General features: G+C 38.4%; 1 protein-coding gene across 24 annotated transcripts in view; it reads right to left on the reverse strand.

Moving 5' to 3' along the window:
* The window catches only part of PPFIBP1 (PPFIA binding protein 1), a 171995-nt gene that overhangs the window by 12374 nt on the left and 140592 nt on the right, over positions 1-19029 (reverse strand). For 4 of the 24 annotated variants that reach the window (XM_008954286.5, XM_003828844.5, XM_008954278.4 and 1 more), the window contains 13 exons: positions 18773-18857; positions 15897-16051; positions 11674-11789; positions 10739-10795; positions 9394-9454; positions 9000-9029; positions 6597-6768; positions 6100-6132; positions 3560-3707; positions 3138-3266; positions 1503-1653; positions 701-812; positions 496-584 (listed from right to left, as the gene is read on the reverse strand). In XM_008954286.5, coding sequence (XP_008952534.2) covers positions 496-584; positions 701-812; positions 1503-1653; positions 3138-3266; positions 3560-3707; positions 6100-6132; positions 6597-6768; positions 9000-9029; positions 9394-9454; positions 10739-10795; positions 11674-11789; positions 15897-16051; positions 18773-18857 — 1338 coding nt within the window. The remainder of the gene's footprint in view (positions 1-495; positions 585-700; positions 813-1502; positions 1654-3137; positions 3267-3559; positions 3708-6099; positions 6133-6596; positions 6769-8999; positions 9030-9393; positions 9455-10738; positions 10796-11673; positions 11790-15896; positions 16052-18772; positions 18858-19029) is intronic. The other 20 variants (XM_055095806.2, XM_063593144.1, XM_008954284.4 and 17 more) reach the window with 7 other exon arrangements.

The raw sequence follows: 19029 nt of genomic DNA on the forward strand, positions 1-19029 counted from the left end.
CAGCTACTCGGGAGGCTGAGGCAGGAGAATGGCTTGAACCTGGGAGGTAGAGGTTACAGTGAGCTGAGATCGCGTCATTGCACTCCAGCCTGGGTGACAGAGCGAGACTCCATCTCAAAAGAAATAATACAAAAAAAATCTTTATGAGATATAATTTGCATACCATAAAATGTACCCATTCCAAAGTGTACACTTCAGTGTTTACATTGTTGAATGTATTACATATAAAATCAACCTTCTGGAGAGCTTAGTTTAAATTAGGCTTCACTTAGCTTACATTGGGGTTTCAAATTATCCCAAGCCTGTTCAATCACAATCACCAAATGCTACAACTTCAGCCTCATGGGAAATATGCCTGCCACTCTCCTCAAGTTCAAGCAACAGCTTCAAACTCTGGTGGAATCACTGAAAACACTGTGTTTGGCTTACTCAATTCCTGTGTTTTTCAGAGAAAAAAAGTTTTCCTCCCCCAAACCCCAGGAGTGAGTCACTTACAACAGTCATGTAATGTAGCATTCGACCATCAACCCGTCCTTCATCAAACTGGGTCTTATATTGAGGGAGGCCAATGTCATCCAACCATCCTAAAAGAGAGAGGCCAGTGTTGCTACCATGCCACAAAACATCTGTTCTTGTGATTAAAAAGAAAAAGCAACTATGTATATAATTATTTCATTTTGTTAGAATAAAAACTTCTTACTAGTGACCCAGTTGAAATCCAGCTTCCCATGATTGGTTTCTTCTTCAGATCCCAGGGCTTGGAGTGCTAGCTGGAGTTTCTTTCGATGAAGTGAATGCTTGATTCCAAGTTCCTGAAACAATAAACATTGACTTTATAATTCTATCTGTATAGGCTGGGTGCCACTGGCAAAGGATGCAAATTTCTCCAAAATGAAGGTAGCATTAAAGACCCAATTCAATACTGAATTACAATCCCAACTTGGGCTAGTAAAGTGTTGTTGAACAAAAGGTCCCTGAAAAGCCAAGACCACCACAATTATCTTAGGGGTGTGTTAGGCATTCCCTAGTGACTCATTTTCTTTGTAAGCTAGGAACTGTAGCATGCATAAAAAGAATTTGACTATTATTTTGTACAAAATATTAAATAATTTGGAAGAAATGTTAAATAATTAGACATAAATTGTAGGGTGCTTTTTTTTTTCCTTTTGCAAAGTGAAGTTAATTGCATATCTTACACTGAGAAAACAGGCCAATGATAAAGCCAAACAATGATTTCGAGAAATATGAACCGAATTATGCTTATGTAATTCTTTTTCATTAAAATGCCCAATGGCTTTAAGTGTTCCATAAGGAATCATCAAGACCAGGTCCTCCCAAGACCACCAGGAAAAATAAGCATGAAGCAATTGAAAACCCAAACTTTTGTTTACAGAGTTTTTACTGGCTTCACTCATGGCCCTTTCTGGACTATAAAACAATCCTACATTCATATTGTTTTCTTCTCAGTATCCATTGTGTGAACAAAATAGAGAAGCAGTCACCTTCTCTAGATCTTGTTGAGACGCCTGCAAAAGCGTTTGGCCAGATGCAATCCAGTGCTTGCCAGAATTCAGGTACGAGCCCAAGCCCTGTTCCATCAGCCAATTGCAAACCTGCTCCTTGGTCCACTTGGCAAATGGCATATCCAAGTCACTACAGGAAAATGAGTAATTGCATGAAAAATAATCCAAAGCCAATCCTGTGGCTTATCATTAGTTTTAAACAACTATACATTCAATAGACATGGAAATTCCCTGGTGATACACATTTGACCATGAAAAGCTTAATTTTTAGTATACATTGGAGGAACAACTGGTTGAAAGTTATCTTCTAAGACAACTGTCTTCATTTCAAATGAAACCACAAAAGATTTAATGTGATAGAGCAAGAACAAGTGCTACAGAAAAAGACTAAATTGGACAAACACAAGTCACTGTATCAGTTTCAACCAATGTTGTTTGAAGATTGGATTCCCAAACAGGAAACTCAGTTGGACTGAAAGAAACTTAAGTCTAATTTGAACTAACTTTAGCAGAATTATGGTTTCTTTCCATATGGTAACCAATGAGAAGAGGGCAATATGTTGTCACTGAGTGTAGGAAACAATCAAAGCAAAATTCCTGTTTTCTTTTACTTAGATACACAAATAGTGTTCTTGTTCCGGGGTGGGGGCAGGGTGTGGAGGAGAAGATGAATGGTTTTTTTTAAATAGTACAAGGAGCTCTACTGTGTTCAAAGACAACATATGGCAAATGAAACTGTTTGGTATTTGAAGAAGGCCAAAGAGAGTTTCCTCCTTGATGTAACCTATGTCCAGTGTTCCACCTGTATGGGAGGGGCTATATGTAAAGGGTTTCTAGTCAGTCTATTATACTGTTAAAAGATTTGGTATCAATGCCTTGTACTTTATGTTTGCCAACCCCACCCTCTTATGCACAGTGAGTCAATGTAGTAGTTCTAAGCCAGCCCTAAACTTTGGTTAAGAGTGTCAGAGCAGTTCTTAGAATCTTAATGGATAAAATATTATATAGTCCTGATAAATACAAGGATTCTGATAGCATTTTTGTCTTTAAGTGCTTTCATAGATTCTGTTACATACTAATGTTTCTTGAGTAGTTATTATCTGCCAAATATTTAACACATATTAACTTATTTAACCTTCATGGTCAGCTTTTGGGGTAGGTACTAATTATGATGATGAGAAGACTGAGGCACAGGGTGTGGAAGTTGTTGCTCAAGGTCACCCAGCTGGTAGAAAGTGGTAAGGCCAGAAAGCAAATCCAAGTGGTCTGATTCTAGAACATACTCTTAACCACTATGCTATCCCATCTTTCCAAAGTTATGCTTTAGAGTACTTGTAATTACCATCTACGTAAAATTTAAGTCTGAGAGCCATTCTAACACAGATGCTGCTGACACTTTAGCTCTGGCCTCTCCCCTAGTTCGCACAGCCCTCACCTTCTGTATGTTCATCAACCATTGACAAATTGCACGGCTCTAAAGATGATGGCCCCTTTCATTAGGCACAGCATTAAGCAATGACTTTGTTTAACCCAATGACAGTACTAATACTGCAGGACTCATGAGGCTATGATGCTTGGTAGAGATGCAAAAGTCTATCAGTTGGCTCTTCTTACCTGTTAGACTGTCCCAAGTCTCGAGACCAACCTAATCGGGGCCCCGCAGTTGCCCTTGTCCCTCCTCTTTTGAATTCAGGCTCAGACATGTCATCTGGGTTGAATGTAGTTGATTGACTTCTCCTAAGTCTGAAGAAGACAACACACATGGCCAGTATTAGACCTGAGGAGGCCTTAGACTTGTTAATCAGAACATTTTTAACTAGTGCACCTACTGGAACTAATCCTCTTTGTGTTGTTAACATAGACATTTAAATTTAAACTTTAACTAAGACCCAATGAGTTAATAAATCCCACATCACAATCCAAACTTCCTTCCATAAGAGGAATACAAAGGCCTTACAAAGTCCATACCCATGTCCAGCCACTTTTAAGCAACATGTAAGACAGGGCCCATTCCACTTGTTTACTGCTTTACTTACTTTCCAAAGAGTTTCATGATACCTCTGGATTTCTTTTTGGAATCTGGAGATGGAGGCGGTATCTGGAAGGGACTGTTCCTCTGTGAATCTTTTGGCCGAGAAGCACCAGCCAGATCTAGGTGCTCTGCTGTCTCTTTTTCTGTTTCAGCTACTCCAAGAGCAGAATGCAGACAATGAATTTTAAAATATGGAATAAACATGATGTTAATCTTCTTGGTTCTAGAACTGTTAAGAATTCTTCTGTTGGTCTATAATCAGTGATTTACAAAGAGCACCTTGTAAATATTAGAAATGGAACACACATATACATTCTGCTCCATAGTTTACTGTGTGTAAACTTAATAAAATTACAAGCCCTTTGGAGATTAAAAGAGTGTGATAGGATTGCCACATTCTTTCCTTGAGTGATTTCAATTCATAATGGCATTATTCCCAATCTTTCCATAGCACGTGGTACTGTTGATTACCTGCTACATCCTTCAAAATCATCTCCTTTCGCTTCTTGACATGACCACTCTCCTACATCTGTCATCTGATAGTGTCTTTGCTGTAGCACCCCTGCTTTTTTTTCTTCCCCCATGCCACTTTAAGATTATATTCTAAATGCCCTCTAGAGGATCAGAATCTCTGGGCCTAATCTCTCTCTCTAGGCTCTGTATCTAAACGCCTGTGATATTCCCAATTCAGTGTGTCGGGACATCTGGGACTTCACAAACTCATCCAATTTCCCCGAGAGTCTTTTTCTCTCTTAAATGTTTTTTTTTTTTTTTTTTTTTTTTTGAGACAGAGTCTCACTCTGTTTCCCAGGCTGGAGTGCAGTGGCATGATCTCGGCTTACTGCAACCTCCGCCTACTGGGTTCAAGCAATTCTCTGCCTCAGTGTCCCAGGTAGCTGGGATTACAGGCACCCGCCACCACACCTGGCTAATTTTTGTATTTTTAGTAGAGACAGGGTTTCACCATCTTGGCCAGGCTGGTCTTGAACTCCTGAACTCGTGATCCACCCACCTCGGCCTCCCAAAGTGCTGAGATTACAGGCGTGAGCCACCGCGCCTGGCCTCGTCTCTTAAATGTTCTTATTTGATATTTGGTTAATATTAATTAATACTGTCCCTGTTACTCTAGCTCAGACTCTATGTCATTTTCCTTTTACTCCTTCTCCTTTGGCATTTACATCAAATCAGTTACCCAGTTCAAGCAATTCTTTATTTTTGAAATGTATTCCAATCTATTAAATCCTAGGCACTGAGAGAAGAATGAACTGGATATGCCTAATTTTTCTTTTGACATAAAGTAAGTGCCTGTTGATTTTACCTTAAAAGAATCACATCCACAGTTGCCACTCTCAGATCTCCAAGCATTAACTATTTCAGTTCTTTTAGCTGTCCCTTAGTGGACAATCCCATACTAGCAAACACAAGGGCTACTGTTGTCTTCAGTGTGAGATTTTATACTTTATAAAAGAAAGTAAAAGTTGTACTAAAATCACAAGAACAGTGTTTCAGCAAGATCTATGAGTTGCAGAAAGTTGATTTTTCTACAAAGCAGAGCTGTGATTATAGGTTATAATAAGCAGCATTTACCTCTTAGCATTAACAAAACAGTTCTTCTAAGAAAGATGCAAAAAAAAACTAATTGAAAATAGTTGTCTGAACAGATCAGTTTATTTTATGCATCCAGTGTTCATTCTAGACATTTATATCGATAGAGAGAGAAGTCCCGTTTGCTGGTCCATGTGAATAGATAGGTGGATATCTATACAAGGTAACAACACCTTTTGGAAAAACCCAAAGGAACTTTCCCAATTCAAATCCTTCAACCATGATGGGTACAGGTGCCCCTGAAAATGCTGCCTAGCTTATCCTCGTCTTAAAACTACCATATTTCTCTTTTTTATTTTGAGAACTCTTTTCCCCATTTGTCCCCTGCCTTACAAAGAGGAAAACTGAGCTGCCCCTCTTCTAAAATCACTTTGGGGGGTAACGCCTCAGATATCAAGTAAAGTTGCTTCTGTCATCACTAAATATTATCTCCATCTTCAAAGTAATAAAACGTCAGAAGAATGTTCCCCTAAGAGAAGTAAGCCTAAAACTATAATATTCAATGTCTTCTATAAACCTCCCTATATGGCCAAAAAAATTTCTTTTTGGAGGCTGGGGGAAATGTAAGCATGGAGAACGGACTGCAAGGACCTGGGAGTTAGTGTGTGGTAATATGCACTTCAAGGCTGAAAGAGCTGCAATGTACAATGCCAGGACATTCCTGCCCTGCACTCTGAGGGATGCTGCACACATCTAGGTCCTCTCAAAGCTATTCACACAGTGAGTGTTACTAGTATTGGTTAAAATAGCATTTAGGCTCGGAAGCGAAGCCTCTACAGAGTCCTTTTTAGCAGAAGGTGGAAAGAACACTCCGGAATAGAGAGCTACATTTTCTGATTGCTGTCAGATCGCTTTCTAGAGATCACAGATGCCAAGAGCAGGGATTAGATTGGTTTGGAGCACAGTGCTGGTGAAGGCTGGCATGCAGGGGTACAATACCTAGGGTGGGTGCACTGGCACTTCGTTTACGATCTTCAGATATCCCAACAACGCACACAATCACACGCAGCCCAATGGAGAGAACACAGAGATGACAAAATGAAACACAGATCAGACTCCTCCTCGCCAAATACACACCGTGGAGGAGAGGCATGCAGCACACAGTGCTTCTGATGGTACACACAGGCTCAACGTCAATGTTAATTTATCCACTATCACAACAGATGGGAAACTCCATGATGAAGTCAAAGGGAATCATGATTTTAGGTCTTTCCGCTAAGTTTACACCACAGGAGAGAGCAGGGTGAGAGTCTATATATCTTCACAACACTAAATTAAATCCACGGAGGCATTTTTTGCTAAATTCCCCTAAGTCATTCACCTTCGTTTCTGAGAAAGAGAAATGAATCAATGAATGAAAGAGTAAGGGAAGGGAAGACACTGCTCTTTTCCTCCTTGTGGAAGAATTAGGGCAAAGGCATTTTGGCCATACGTACCCAAGTTTGGTGCACTTGCTGTTCTCTTGTTACTTTTGATTTTAAAAAAGCCCCGGCCAAAGGAAGATCTGACTTTTCGAGTGCCGAAGGGGTTGTCATCCATGGAGGTGTCCTGCCCTGGGGGTCTGGGAGGAAGGGTCCCAAATGGCCTGCTTTCTGCCGGAGCTCTGTCCTGAGAGGCAAATAAGAATAGTGAAACAGCTTTCAGGTGCAGCATCCTTAGCACATGCCAGGCTAACAGCAAATACTCACTCACGCCACATCCATGAGTTTATTCAAAAGAATAACTGAACTAATACATTGATCACCAATGTCAAATGCCTTATCAGAAGTTGAAAAAAAATCAATTCTGAAAGCTGCTTAAGAAACAACAACAAAAGCAACAAGGAAAACATGTTAATCACTAATCTAGAATCGATATGTCTAGGGCTTTAAATATTTAGGATACAAAAATTCTTAAATTTTGTTTGCCTCATTCCTCAAAAGACATGGAGACATTACATAACCAGAATAATAGCAGCAGATTTCTGACTTTTCTAACAATTATGTCACGGATTTAGCTATAATACAGTTCATATTCTTATATTATAACTTTGTCAATAGAAGCCTAATATAATATTAATTATTCTACAAAGCAGGCATTAGTTCAAACTTCTATACCAGCAGTATAAGGAGATTCTATTCCAGTTATTTTAAATATTCTCCTCAAAGAATAAGAAAATGAAGGCACAGTGAGCAACTTTATTTTGAGCTTTTTGGTTCTTTGAATGGGCAATTAGAGCTGGCTGTAACACAGTATATTATTTTAGTATTTATACAAAGATGCTTTGCCTAGATCAATGTCATGAAGTGTTTCCCCTATGTTTTCATCTAGCAGTTTTATAGTTTCTGGTCTTATATGTAAGTTCTTAATCCATCTTGAGTTGATTTTTGTTGATTTGGTGACAGGTGGAGTCCAATTTCGTTCTTCTACATATGGATATCTAATTTTCCCAGCACCATTTATTGAAGTGGGTGTCCTTTCCCCACCGTATATTCTTGGCACTTTATACAAAGATACTTTTGTCTTCTTGTTTTCATTTCTCTATTCTTTCCCTCTGCTTCTTTTTTTTGCAGAAGTAGAAATAATTCTTGCCCTCTGCTTCTTTTTTTTACAGAAGCAGAGAAAAGGGTGAGGGGATATAGGTATTTTAGGTGGTTATTTTACTCTATATATCTACAGCTCATAGAAACCAAAAGTTTACAGATGGCACAATTTAGTGATATTATCATCCATGGCTCAACAATGACGTCAAAATCATTTAACCATTTATTGAACTGAAAAGACAACAAGGATTTTAATTATAGCTGTCACCACTGGCTGCTTTGTCAATTCTATCCACATACGACTCAGGCACTAAGAGCCAACAGTCAAGAGACTGGATCTGGAAGTAGCCTATCAGGCTGTAATCTTCACAAGGTTAATGACAGAAAACCAGAGGACAGAACAGGCACAGTGGCTCATGCCTGTAATCCCAGTACTTTGAAAGGCAGAGGTGGGAGGATTACTTGAGCTCAGGAGTTCAAGATCAGCCTGGGCAACATGACAAGATCTCATCTGTACTTAAAAAAAAATTTAAAAAAAAAAAAAAAAAACGAAAAAAAAAACAGCCGAGTATGGTGGTGCACGCCTGTAATCCTAGCTACTTGAAAGGCTGAGGCGGGAAAATCACCTGAGCCCAGGAAATCGAGGCTACAGTGAGTTATAATTGCACCACTGCACTCCAGCCTGGACGACAAAGTGATACCATTTCAAAAAAAAAAAAAAAAAAAATCAGGGGAAAGAAGAATTGAGCACATGTTGACGACATCTTTGAACATAGCAAAATGTTTGCTTTAGATGGGCACCGGGTGTATAATCTAATGGTAATCTAAGAAGGGCTTTTGGGGAGGTCTAAGGAAGCTCAGTTATGGTCATTAGGAACATTACGTAGCATGATTGAGAGACTATGGTTTTGTTTTTTAATAACTTATTGAAGTGAAATTCATAACAAAATTAACAATTTTAAAGTGCACAATTCAGTGGCATTTAGTATGTTACGATGTTGTGCAACCACCACCTCTACCTGCTTCCAAAACATCTCCATCATTTGAAAGCAAAACCCCTTACCCTTAAACAGCTTCTCCCCATTTTTCCCACCTCTTACCACTGGTAACCACTGATCTGCATTCTATTTCTATAGATTTATCTGTTCTGGATGTTTCACATAAATGGAATCATATAATATGTGAACTTTGTGTCTGGCTTCATTTAGCATAATGTTTTAGAGGTTCTGAAAGTTTTTATCTACTGGAGACATTTAAGCAATTTACGTGTAATGGAAGTAGAAATATTTTTGCATTGTAATTTGGACAAAAAGTTACCTCTGAAGTCTTCTGAATAGTTTCCTTTTCCTGTTCAAAGCAATAACAATATTTAAGGTTGTTAGGGAAATCCTTTGTATAATTCTGAATTTGTCACATACAACTCCATAAGTTAAAATAATTTTATATCTACTTCTAAGCTACAAAATCTTAGTATTGTTTATTTTCCAAAATGTTTTATTAAAGTCTCCATTTTTGGTTTTACATACTATTTTCAATCCTTCATATTCATACTTCTTAATATTTACTGTTAAACCTAACATCTAATAATTTTCCACTAAAACCCACAAGCTCTTCATAAGAGTTTTATTTGCAAAAAGGGAAAAGATGAAGATCCCTAAATAGTTTTTTCTCAGGATAACAGACAAAAAAAACCAAAAAACACGGAACCCACCCCATCAGATGTCTCTTTCTTCAGATTGCCCAGGCTGCTGGACTTTTGCAGACTTGAAGTTCTAAAAATAACAGTAATAACAATTAATAATAAGTGGCTCCGGTGCCACTGTTTCTAAGTAAAACATCTTGGAAAGAAACTAAAATTGCGTGTGGGTTGAATCCTGGTAATAAAAGAAAATCTGGAATCAGGCAGTCACTTATGTGCTTCACTAAATGAAAACATTTAGTTCTTTTAGAAGCAGGGGTGATTAACTGTCCTGCCAATAATTCTAACCGTCCTGCACATGTTAGAAGAGCTGGGAAAGCACTTAGGACTAGCCTTGTGATGTCAATATTCGAAAATAAAGCAGTGCTTTCCATGGACTAGTGCTGCATCCTCTGCATGTACTAGGAACTTTAAAAATACTCATGTACTATTTATATCTAATCCTTCTAATTAAAATAAAGAATGGAAGTTTGACTTTTCAATTCATAAGGGAATCACGTTTCTGAGTCTGGCAAAGCAATTCATTTTATAGTTCTAATTAAAGCATAGTAGAGGAATCCCTAATGCTGCCCATAATAATTCATTTGCTATCCTAGTGAAGGCAAAGAGACACTATAAACACCCAGAGACTTTCTCTTTCACATAATTAATATTCAATTATATAGAGCTGGTGTTACTAAAAACTTGAAGGTAGAGATATGTGACCAGTTTAGAGAGAGTGACAGAGAAGTAATGTATTTGCCTCTACGAAACAGAATAATATAAATATGCACATTTACAAACTTTCAAAAGGCATTTCTTCTGTATTTAGGTGTATTGCCAGAAGCATCAACTACCAAATAAAGTAAAAGATAATGGTGAGAAAAGAAAAGATCTCATTTTTGAGTACTGCTCTGAAAATAGACTTTCCTAATTTAATCCAGACTTTAACTTGGATAAACACAGATATTAGGTCAGTTCATAAAACTGAAAGTGCAAAAAAACCCATCTCAGCTTTCCAAGCATCACATCATTCCCTGTGATGCCTTCCCACTGGACTCAAAATATGTCAGTGCAAAAATGAATTAAAAGCATTGAACTTCAAATGAAAACTGATGAAGCAAGGCTAGAGACCTGCAAAACCCCAGCATGAGATCTGCAAAACCCTGGCATGAGATAATAGCAAATGAGAAATTATTTCTTTGTAAACTTACAGCTCCCCACCTTCACCCCCACCCAATTATTATAGCTACATTAATTTATTCAGTAATTTAACAGCCTCGGTCATTTGCTGTTAATATTAGTAATTGTTAGTATAACAGAACTCTCTTTCTCTAGCCTCAATCACATTTTTCACATTCAATAAAATGTAACTTACAAAAGTTTATCACACAGTTGGGTATCAACAGTGGCACCAAGGATTATGTTTCCATCACTAAAATGTAAAGAACAAAAGGTATTTATTAACTTCACGAATAAAAGACCATACATGTTCTAAGTGAACAGATAAGTCAAAAACAAAAAATTGTGCAAAGGAAGCTATTTCTATTTTTTTTAATGTCCTATTTTATTTGGCCTAAAATAAGACTAGACAATTTGGGAATACGTTGGCAAAACATTCTATTTGCTTAGAGACAAACTACTGTATCCTTTTCCTGTCCCCTTCAGAACCATCCTTCAAACGCACTCACAGCACGTGACTGTGACTATTTAGTTTACAATCCTTTGACAGTTACCTATGACCTCGGATATAAAAATCCAAGTTCCCTAAACTTTTTTTTTTCTTTTTGAGACAGAGTCTCGCTCTGTCACCCAGGCTGGAGTAGAGTGATGTGATCTCGGCTCACTTCAGACTCCGCTTCCTGGGCTTATGTGATTCCTGTGCCTCAGCCTCCGAGTAGCTGGGATTACAGGCGTGTGCCACCACACTCAGCTAATTTTTGTATTTTCAGTAGAGACGGGATTTCGCCATGTTGGCCAGGCTGGTCTCAAACTCCTGGCCTCAAGTGATCTGCCCACCTTGGCCTCCCAAAGTGCTGAGATTACAGGCGTGAGCCACCACACCTGGCCAAGTTCCTTAAAATCTCTTTCTAACCGGACAACCCTACCTCACCAGCCTGATCTCTTATTATTTCCTGCTTCACACCTTTTATTTCCATAATACAGAACTGATTACAGATCCCCCAGTGGACGTCTTGCAGTTTCTTGCTTCTCTAGGTAAAAATTGTGTCTGTAAATAAATACAATACATCCTTGTCTTTGGCTGATCTACTTTTTTGAACATTTATATTGCACTGTTAAGAAATGACATACTTTTCTTCAAATGAAGTCTCTGGCTTAGGAGTCAACTTTGATTTTTCAGAAGTTTCCATGCTTATAGTTGCTGGCAATAATGAAGGGATGGAAACTTGCAAGATGGTGGTATGGAACTGTAATGTAATTACAAAAAATCAGTCAATCAATCAAAACAAAACACAAGCCACAGAGTAATTTAAATAAACGTAAGAAAATTAAACGGTCTATTGACAAAATCTCATAATCAGTGTTCAGAACTGTATAAAATGATTTCAGAATATAAACATCTATATAGAAGAAGTACTAACCAAGGAAATCATTCTGGAGGAAGGAAACTTTTTAACTTGGTTCTGAATAAGACACTGAATATTGTGAATAGGACGGTATACCATTAAGTAAGTTAATAGTAATTTTTTTTTCTTTTTTTTGAGACGGCGTCTTGCTATGTTGCCCAGAATGGTCTTGAACTCCTCGGCTCAAGCAGTCTCCTGCCGTAGCCTCCTGAGTAGCTAAGGTTATAGATGTGTGCCACTGTACCCAGCTAGTAATAATAAATCCTAACAACCTTAAGCCCTGGCTGAAATGTTGGTTCTGACACACATGCCTAAGTGATCAGTGATCTTAGCAAATCACTTCGCTAGGCATCCATCAGTTTCACCCTCTGTAAAATAAGAATGACAATGCCTACCCTGCAGGTTGCAATGATTTAATGTAAGATTTGGGTAACACGTTTTGCTTTCAACACTCTATTATTATTATTATTATTTTTTGAGACAGGGTCTCACTTTGTCATCCACACTAAAGTACAGTGCTGCGATCACGGCTCACTGCAGCCTTGAACTTCTGGGCTAAACTGATCCTCCCAACTTAGCCCTATCGAGTAGTTGGGACTACAGGCGTGCGCCACCACAGCTGGCTAATGTTTAAAATTTTTTTGTAGAAACAGGGTTTCCCTATGTTGCCCAGGCTAATCTGGAACTCTGTGCTCGAGCAGTCCTCCTGCCTCAGCCTCCCAAAGTGGGATTACAGGCATGAGCCACTGTGCCCAGCGAAAAGCTCCATTTTTACTTTAATTTCTACTACTAATCTTATATGGAACATTGGTCAAGCCAGTTAATTATTATTCTATGTGTGTACTAGTTGACTAATTTCAATTAACATAATTGATTAAAAGTGTAATTAAAACCAATTACAATGGACTTTGTGGCTACCACTTAAAACACTTTGCTTAATGATAATAATAATATTACAGCAACAAATAAAATGCATAACACATTTTCTCAAACAAATGCTTTGTGCATCCTAAGGAAGGAGTCTGTGAAATAATTTTAATACTTCGGTTTTCAATAATTTTTTACAACTGTAGAGCAGTTAGATTGCGGGCCACATCATAAATGAATAAATGAAAAATATTTCAGTTAAAAAAAAAAATGAACAAAGTTTGCCACAATGAACTCCTGCCAGTCAACCAGTGACAGTTCTTCACCGCTGAAAGCTGCCTGATAAGGACTCACACCAGTGAACACCCTTCTACACGCCAACCAGTCAGCAACAGTCTCACCTTAGTAACCACACATCTACAGTGGATGTCGACTCTCACTTGCCTCAGAAAGTCCACCAATCCTTGAGCTCCAACCGTCCCAAAAACCCTACATATGATCAGCTAGAAGAGAATGTACTGGACCGGGAACACTCACTTACTTAAGTAAGCAACACATTCAGCTTTGTGATTTTTGTTTATGTTATTCAGTGGTGGTCTCATCCTTTAACACAATAAAAGGTTATAAAATGTGAAGTCGAATTATTATAAAGTAGGAGATTATTTAACCATCAATCTTTTCAGTTTGAATCTTTATGATGAATCCTGGGCAACTTATTTAGCCATCATCGCTGTTTCCTGAAGTTCATTTGTCTCTTGAGATTCCTAATCATGGGGAAAATATAACTATACTAACAGATCAATTTTCTTGATCTTTTTCAAACTTTAAGACTTTAACTCCAAACTCAGATCTCCCTCCTGGCTTTTCTTTAAAAATGTCGCCGAACTCCCTCAATCCTCATCAAACCATTCTTGTTACAAACTTAAAACCTGTAATTAAACTACAATTCACATAGCAAAGACTTTTTCTAAAAGGATATGGGATTATTTGGGTATACCCTACATGTAACACTAGTTCTGTAACTGCAGCATACTCGTTGACTGTCAAATATTATTTTTGCTTTTGATATAAATATATATCTAACAATTAAGGGATATTTTCCACCAAAGTATTTCTTATTCCTTAACTAATTCCTTGATTAATGAAATATTTCAGCCCTCTCCTACATTTAACTGAGAAATTTTCAATGTTTTCTCCTTGAATTCATTTTCATTCCATTCAAATTTCATCTTCTTATTGTGTAATTATCAGCAACAGATATAAAAGTAAAAATGCCACTTGGTTTCTTCTCACTACCTATAGTAAAATGTGAGAAGAGAAATGACCAAAAAACGAACTGCTAAAATAAGGAAGCCAAGATTGTTTCAACAATGAAACTATTTCCCATTCCCGGTCTTTCTAGACAAAAAAAAAATTACACTAAAATTAAGAAATGGTTTCACGGCAAAGATCAAGCACAAGGGCTATCAGGAAAACATGGTCTTCAGGTGAGCCAAGGATGTGGCTGTAAAACCCTTTGCTAAGACCTCAGGATGGACTAGACTAGAATCAAATAAAAATAGAAAAAAAATACCTTAGGAAGATTACAGTAGTGTGGTCTCATTGAACCTCTGAAAAATCATCAAAGGCTCTAAAAATAATGGGATGTCCCACTGCAGCCTTACAGGGAACCTTAGCTAGAGATAGGCTTATGGTGAAGATAGCTATGGATGTGTTCTTCTGTAATGCAGTGAATTATAACATGATTCGTATGAAATTCTAAATGTTTAAAGTATTACACTAAATTAGACTCAAAGGAACAGAGATAATGGAAAATGAAGAGATGAATTTGGATATCTTTGGGCACTTCTGCAGGCACAAAACTGAGAAAACTACTCATCTGCAAATATAGGCAAAGGAAGCATGACTTAGAGGGAAGAGCCAATAGCCCAGAGGATTGGCAACACGTGCCTGGCTGGATTTTGGAATTGCTATGGACTGGTGACACCTGTGAGCCTTCCAGCTCCCCCTTTTTAATGGGAGTGGCTACTGCAGTTACATTATGCCTATCCAACCATCGTATGGGTGTGTGGAGGGCAGATAACTGTCCTTGAAATCCACAGCTCTTTAATTCAATGAAAGAGTCCTCAAGAAGCTATGCGCAAGGAACTGTACCTGAGGAGCTTCACCCACATCTCGACCTGGTCTGGGTGACAAGATCCTGGGATGCTGACGCCTCACTGGAATGGGACTTAGGGGTCTTCGGAAAGGGGGCGAGTGTATTTTGCATGGGAGAGGGATGTAAAGCGGTGTAGCCAGAGGGTAGATTATATTTTCCAAATATGGTTGCACCAATAGTTCCCATCCCACGTGTCCTAACAATGTAATGTTGTCAGTTGCTCATCAAGAGGTAGGGTCTATGTTTCCTCTCCTTGTATCTGGGTAGGCTGTAGGCCTGTGGCTACAGCAGAAGAGATGCCATGTGATTTCTGAGATAAATCATAACAGGCAATGCAAAGTTGCCCGGGCCTCTTGGAATGCTCACCCTTAGGATTGTGAGGAAGCCAAGCGGTCACATGTAGTTGTTCTAAATGGGGCCTCAGCTGAGGTCCCTGCCAACGGCCAGCCTCAACCACCAGACATATGAGTGAGTTAGCCTTCAGATGACTCAGGCCCAGGCCTTCACGCCACTCCAGCTGATGCCAAGTAGAGAAGAGACGAGATGCTCATGCTGAACCCTGCTAAAGTGCAGAGTCATCAGCAAAAGAAATGCTGTCATTGAAGCCACAAAGTTTCGGTGTGGTGTACAATAGAGAGCAAACAGATTTTCCTGCCAGTTTGATGCAAAGTAAGGAGTGTATAACTGTTTACTCCTCTCCAGTTGCTTCTTCCAAGTCTAAAGAAGTCAGAAGAAAATTTTATTCAATTATCTTTCAGAGTCACCATCAGAAGTGGCCAAAGTCAATTTATTTATATAACCTCACTTGAGTTGGTGATGGAACTGAGAAAGGAACCCATGTTTTTCATGTTATGAGCAGTGTTTTAACTTTTCAATAACACAGTCTCTTCAACATAAAGGAAATACTGAAAGTCTATTAATACCTCTTCGGGAACACTTGTGTTAAATGGGTCACAACTGGGAGATCCCATTACTGGAGTGGGTGATGGACTTTTCTCCAGATCACTGAAACCCTGTGCATCCAGCAAAGAGGAGATGGAACTGGAATTGAGCAGCTCTTCATATTCTCCATCTTTGCCTAGGAAAAGACAAAACAAAGAGAAGACAACAGCAGCTTTTGATTTATATTTCACTTTTACAAGAAGATAAGAATCCCAATTATAATGAATATAAAATTTTTTCTGATCCTCAAAAATCAGAGTCAGCTTCTCCTGGCAGCCCTTGAAAAACAACAACATAGGACCTAGGAAACAGCATTTGAAACTAAGGCCAAGGGCTCTTGGGCCACAATGGGTACCTGTGATATTAACAGACAAAGTCATACTTGATACATTGACTCATCAGATTGAAAGAAAATTAAAAGTTAACTTTTTCCAACAACTCTCTTGTAACTTTGTTTTAAAATCAGGGGCTTACAAATTTTAGTGTAGAAATATTCAAACTGAAGAATACCTGGTACAAAAAACGAATTGTGAATAGCAACAAAGTCCCATTTAAACAACTTAGTTTTCATCACTGCTGTGCTCTTGAAAAAACATAGGAGAACAGAAAAAACAAAAAGACAGATGATCTTTGATCTCTCAAGAGGATCCTTTTATGCCATTTTAAAGCAAAAAACGTCTGATGGAAAAAACCAACCACATATTCACCAAAGCTGCAAACTTGAGAATTTTTTTTTACATCTCTAGAAATCAAAAGGATTAAATGGTGAACAGCGCAGTGCCAGATACTCTTTTTTAAAAACAGGAAAAAATGATACTTAACACTCTAATCTACAAATAATATGACATGGTAAATCATACACTTGTTTAAAGATCTTAATCAGACCACAGCTTCTTAATTTAGGTTTCACTAGAATGTTATTCTAATTTTATTAGAATTTAGTGTTATTAGAATTGTATAAGGATTAACTAAATATAACTCCTAGTGAGAAATCACTGTTTATACAACTCTTTATTGGAACAGAACATAGTTTTCAAGGGTTTAAGAAAATCTGTGCTGCTGTACATTGTTAAAAACTACCTCTTTTATTTACATGTTTGTATGCACAGGAAAAAAAGCTAGAAATAAACAATACACAAAAATGCCAATAGTGATCATGCCAGTGCAATTACGAGTGATTTTTATCTCTTTTCTTTATTTTCCAAATGTTTTACAATATAGTCTAATTAAAGGAATTAATTTTTTCTGCCTTGGTTTTAAACGTAAGAATTGGACAGTTGAAATTCTATAAAATCAAACAACATTTTAAATGCCAGGCATATGTAAAAATTAATCACTTACAAATTTGCAATATTCCATAGGATAGAGACTCTTCTTCTGAAGGCATGGAAAATGCTGAGTGATGAGAATTGCTAGTCAACACTGATTATTAGAGGTTCATTTGCTCACTCAGATATTTATAAAATCGATTATGCCAGACCTTGTGTACAAAATTTTTTTTTTCAAAAATCCTGATCCAAAGCAGGATTTTCCTTCTCTGTGAACTCATCAAAATTAAAATTTCAAAATCTGAGTGTTTCATGAGGACCTTCCAAAAGAATTGTTTATATCCAGTGCTTACGTTGCAAGCAAATAAATCTATTTATGCATTGCTAAAAAACAAGAGCACTTTCAAATTTCCTCCACATTTGAGGATGGCCAATTGGCCCATCTGCAGATAAAATAATAATAAACACAACAAAATGCACAACTCTCTTTATGTACCTGTCTTACAGGGTTTTTCTGAACTCACCATGTTCAAAGCTGAACTCAATCCCCCTTACCCAGCCCAATGTTCCTTCTCTAGGCTTCCCCATATCAGTCAATGGAACCATCATCTACCCAGTTGCTTTAGTTGGAAATGTCTTTCTTGATTTCCTCCCCCTTCTTCACTCTCCTCCTCTATCTCATTACACCACTGTGTCAATCCAACCATAACATATTCCCAATCAGCAACTACTAGATTTTTTCACTTGGAATACTGCAAATCTCTGAATTGGTTTCTGCGGCTCTCAATACTGCTCACTTCCCTCCATGGCCCACGTGTTACAAAGGTCATGCTGCTGACTTTTTTTTTGAGACTGAGTCTCACTCTGCCGCCTAGGCTGGAGTGCAACGGCGCAATCTCGGCTCCCTGCAACCTCCGCTTCCCGGGTTCAGGCGATTCTCCTGCCTCAGCCTCCTGAGTAGCTGGGACTACAGGTGCCTGCCCCCATGCCCAGCTAATTTTTTTGTATTTAGTAGAGACGTGGTATCACCATGTTGGTCAGGCTGGTCTCTAACTCCTGACCTTGGGTGATCCACCCACCTTGGCCTCCCAAAGTGCTGGGATTACAGCCGTAGGCCACCACGCCTGACCACTGCTGACTTTTAAAACCCTTCAGTGAGTCCCTCTGCAGTTGAGCAAGAGCTTAACTCCACCCCTTGCACTACCAGTGGTTGCTCATCATTATGGTCTCATCTCATCCCCTCTCCCCACTGCCCACCACCTTGCAGTTGCACTGGTGTTCTTCTTCTTCAGCATGCCATATTCTTTTCCCCCTAGGCTCTCTGCATATACTGTCGTTTTTCTCTCTCTGGAATGCTATCTCATCAACTCCTTAGAGAGGCACTCCCCGACCAATGACTCTACAGTACACTCACTCCTCAGGCTGGACACTTTCTGGCAGAGTACAGTTGCCTAATTGTTCAATTAATGAATTAGCTACCTAATTTGGGACAATGGGTATGAGCCAGGAAAGAAACTGAGGCCAAATGTGTAAGTTTATAGCCACTTAGAGTCAACCAAAGTAGAAAAACTTTTAGAGCTACACTCTACCTTTTTTACCTTGGGCCAGTACCACCGTATCTTGCATTTTCTTGTACCTGTTCAGGCACTGTCGAAGATCTTCTATTTTCCGATCCTAGGAATAAAATAAATTGTAATCTTTAATCCTATGTTCTTAAAAGAGTAATAGTAATTCCATAAAGAATTGCATAAAGAATAGTAATTACATAAAGAATACGCATGATTCTGCCAAGAGAGCATTTAAAAAAAAGAATAAGCAGATGGGAATTATTTACCTTATTTAAAGA

Source organism: Pan paniscus, chromosome 10 (assembly GCF_029289425.2).
Source record: "Pan paniscus chromosome 10, NHGRI_mPanPan1-v2.0_pri, whole genome shotgun sequence".
Taxonomy (NCBI): Eukaryota; Metazoa; Chordata; class Mammalia; order Primates; family Hominidae; genus Pan; species Pan paniscus.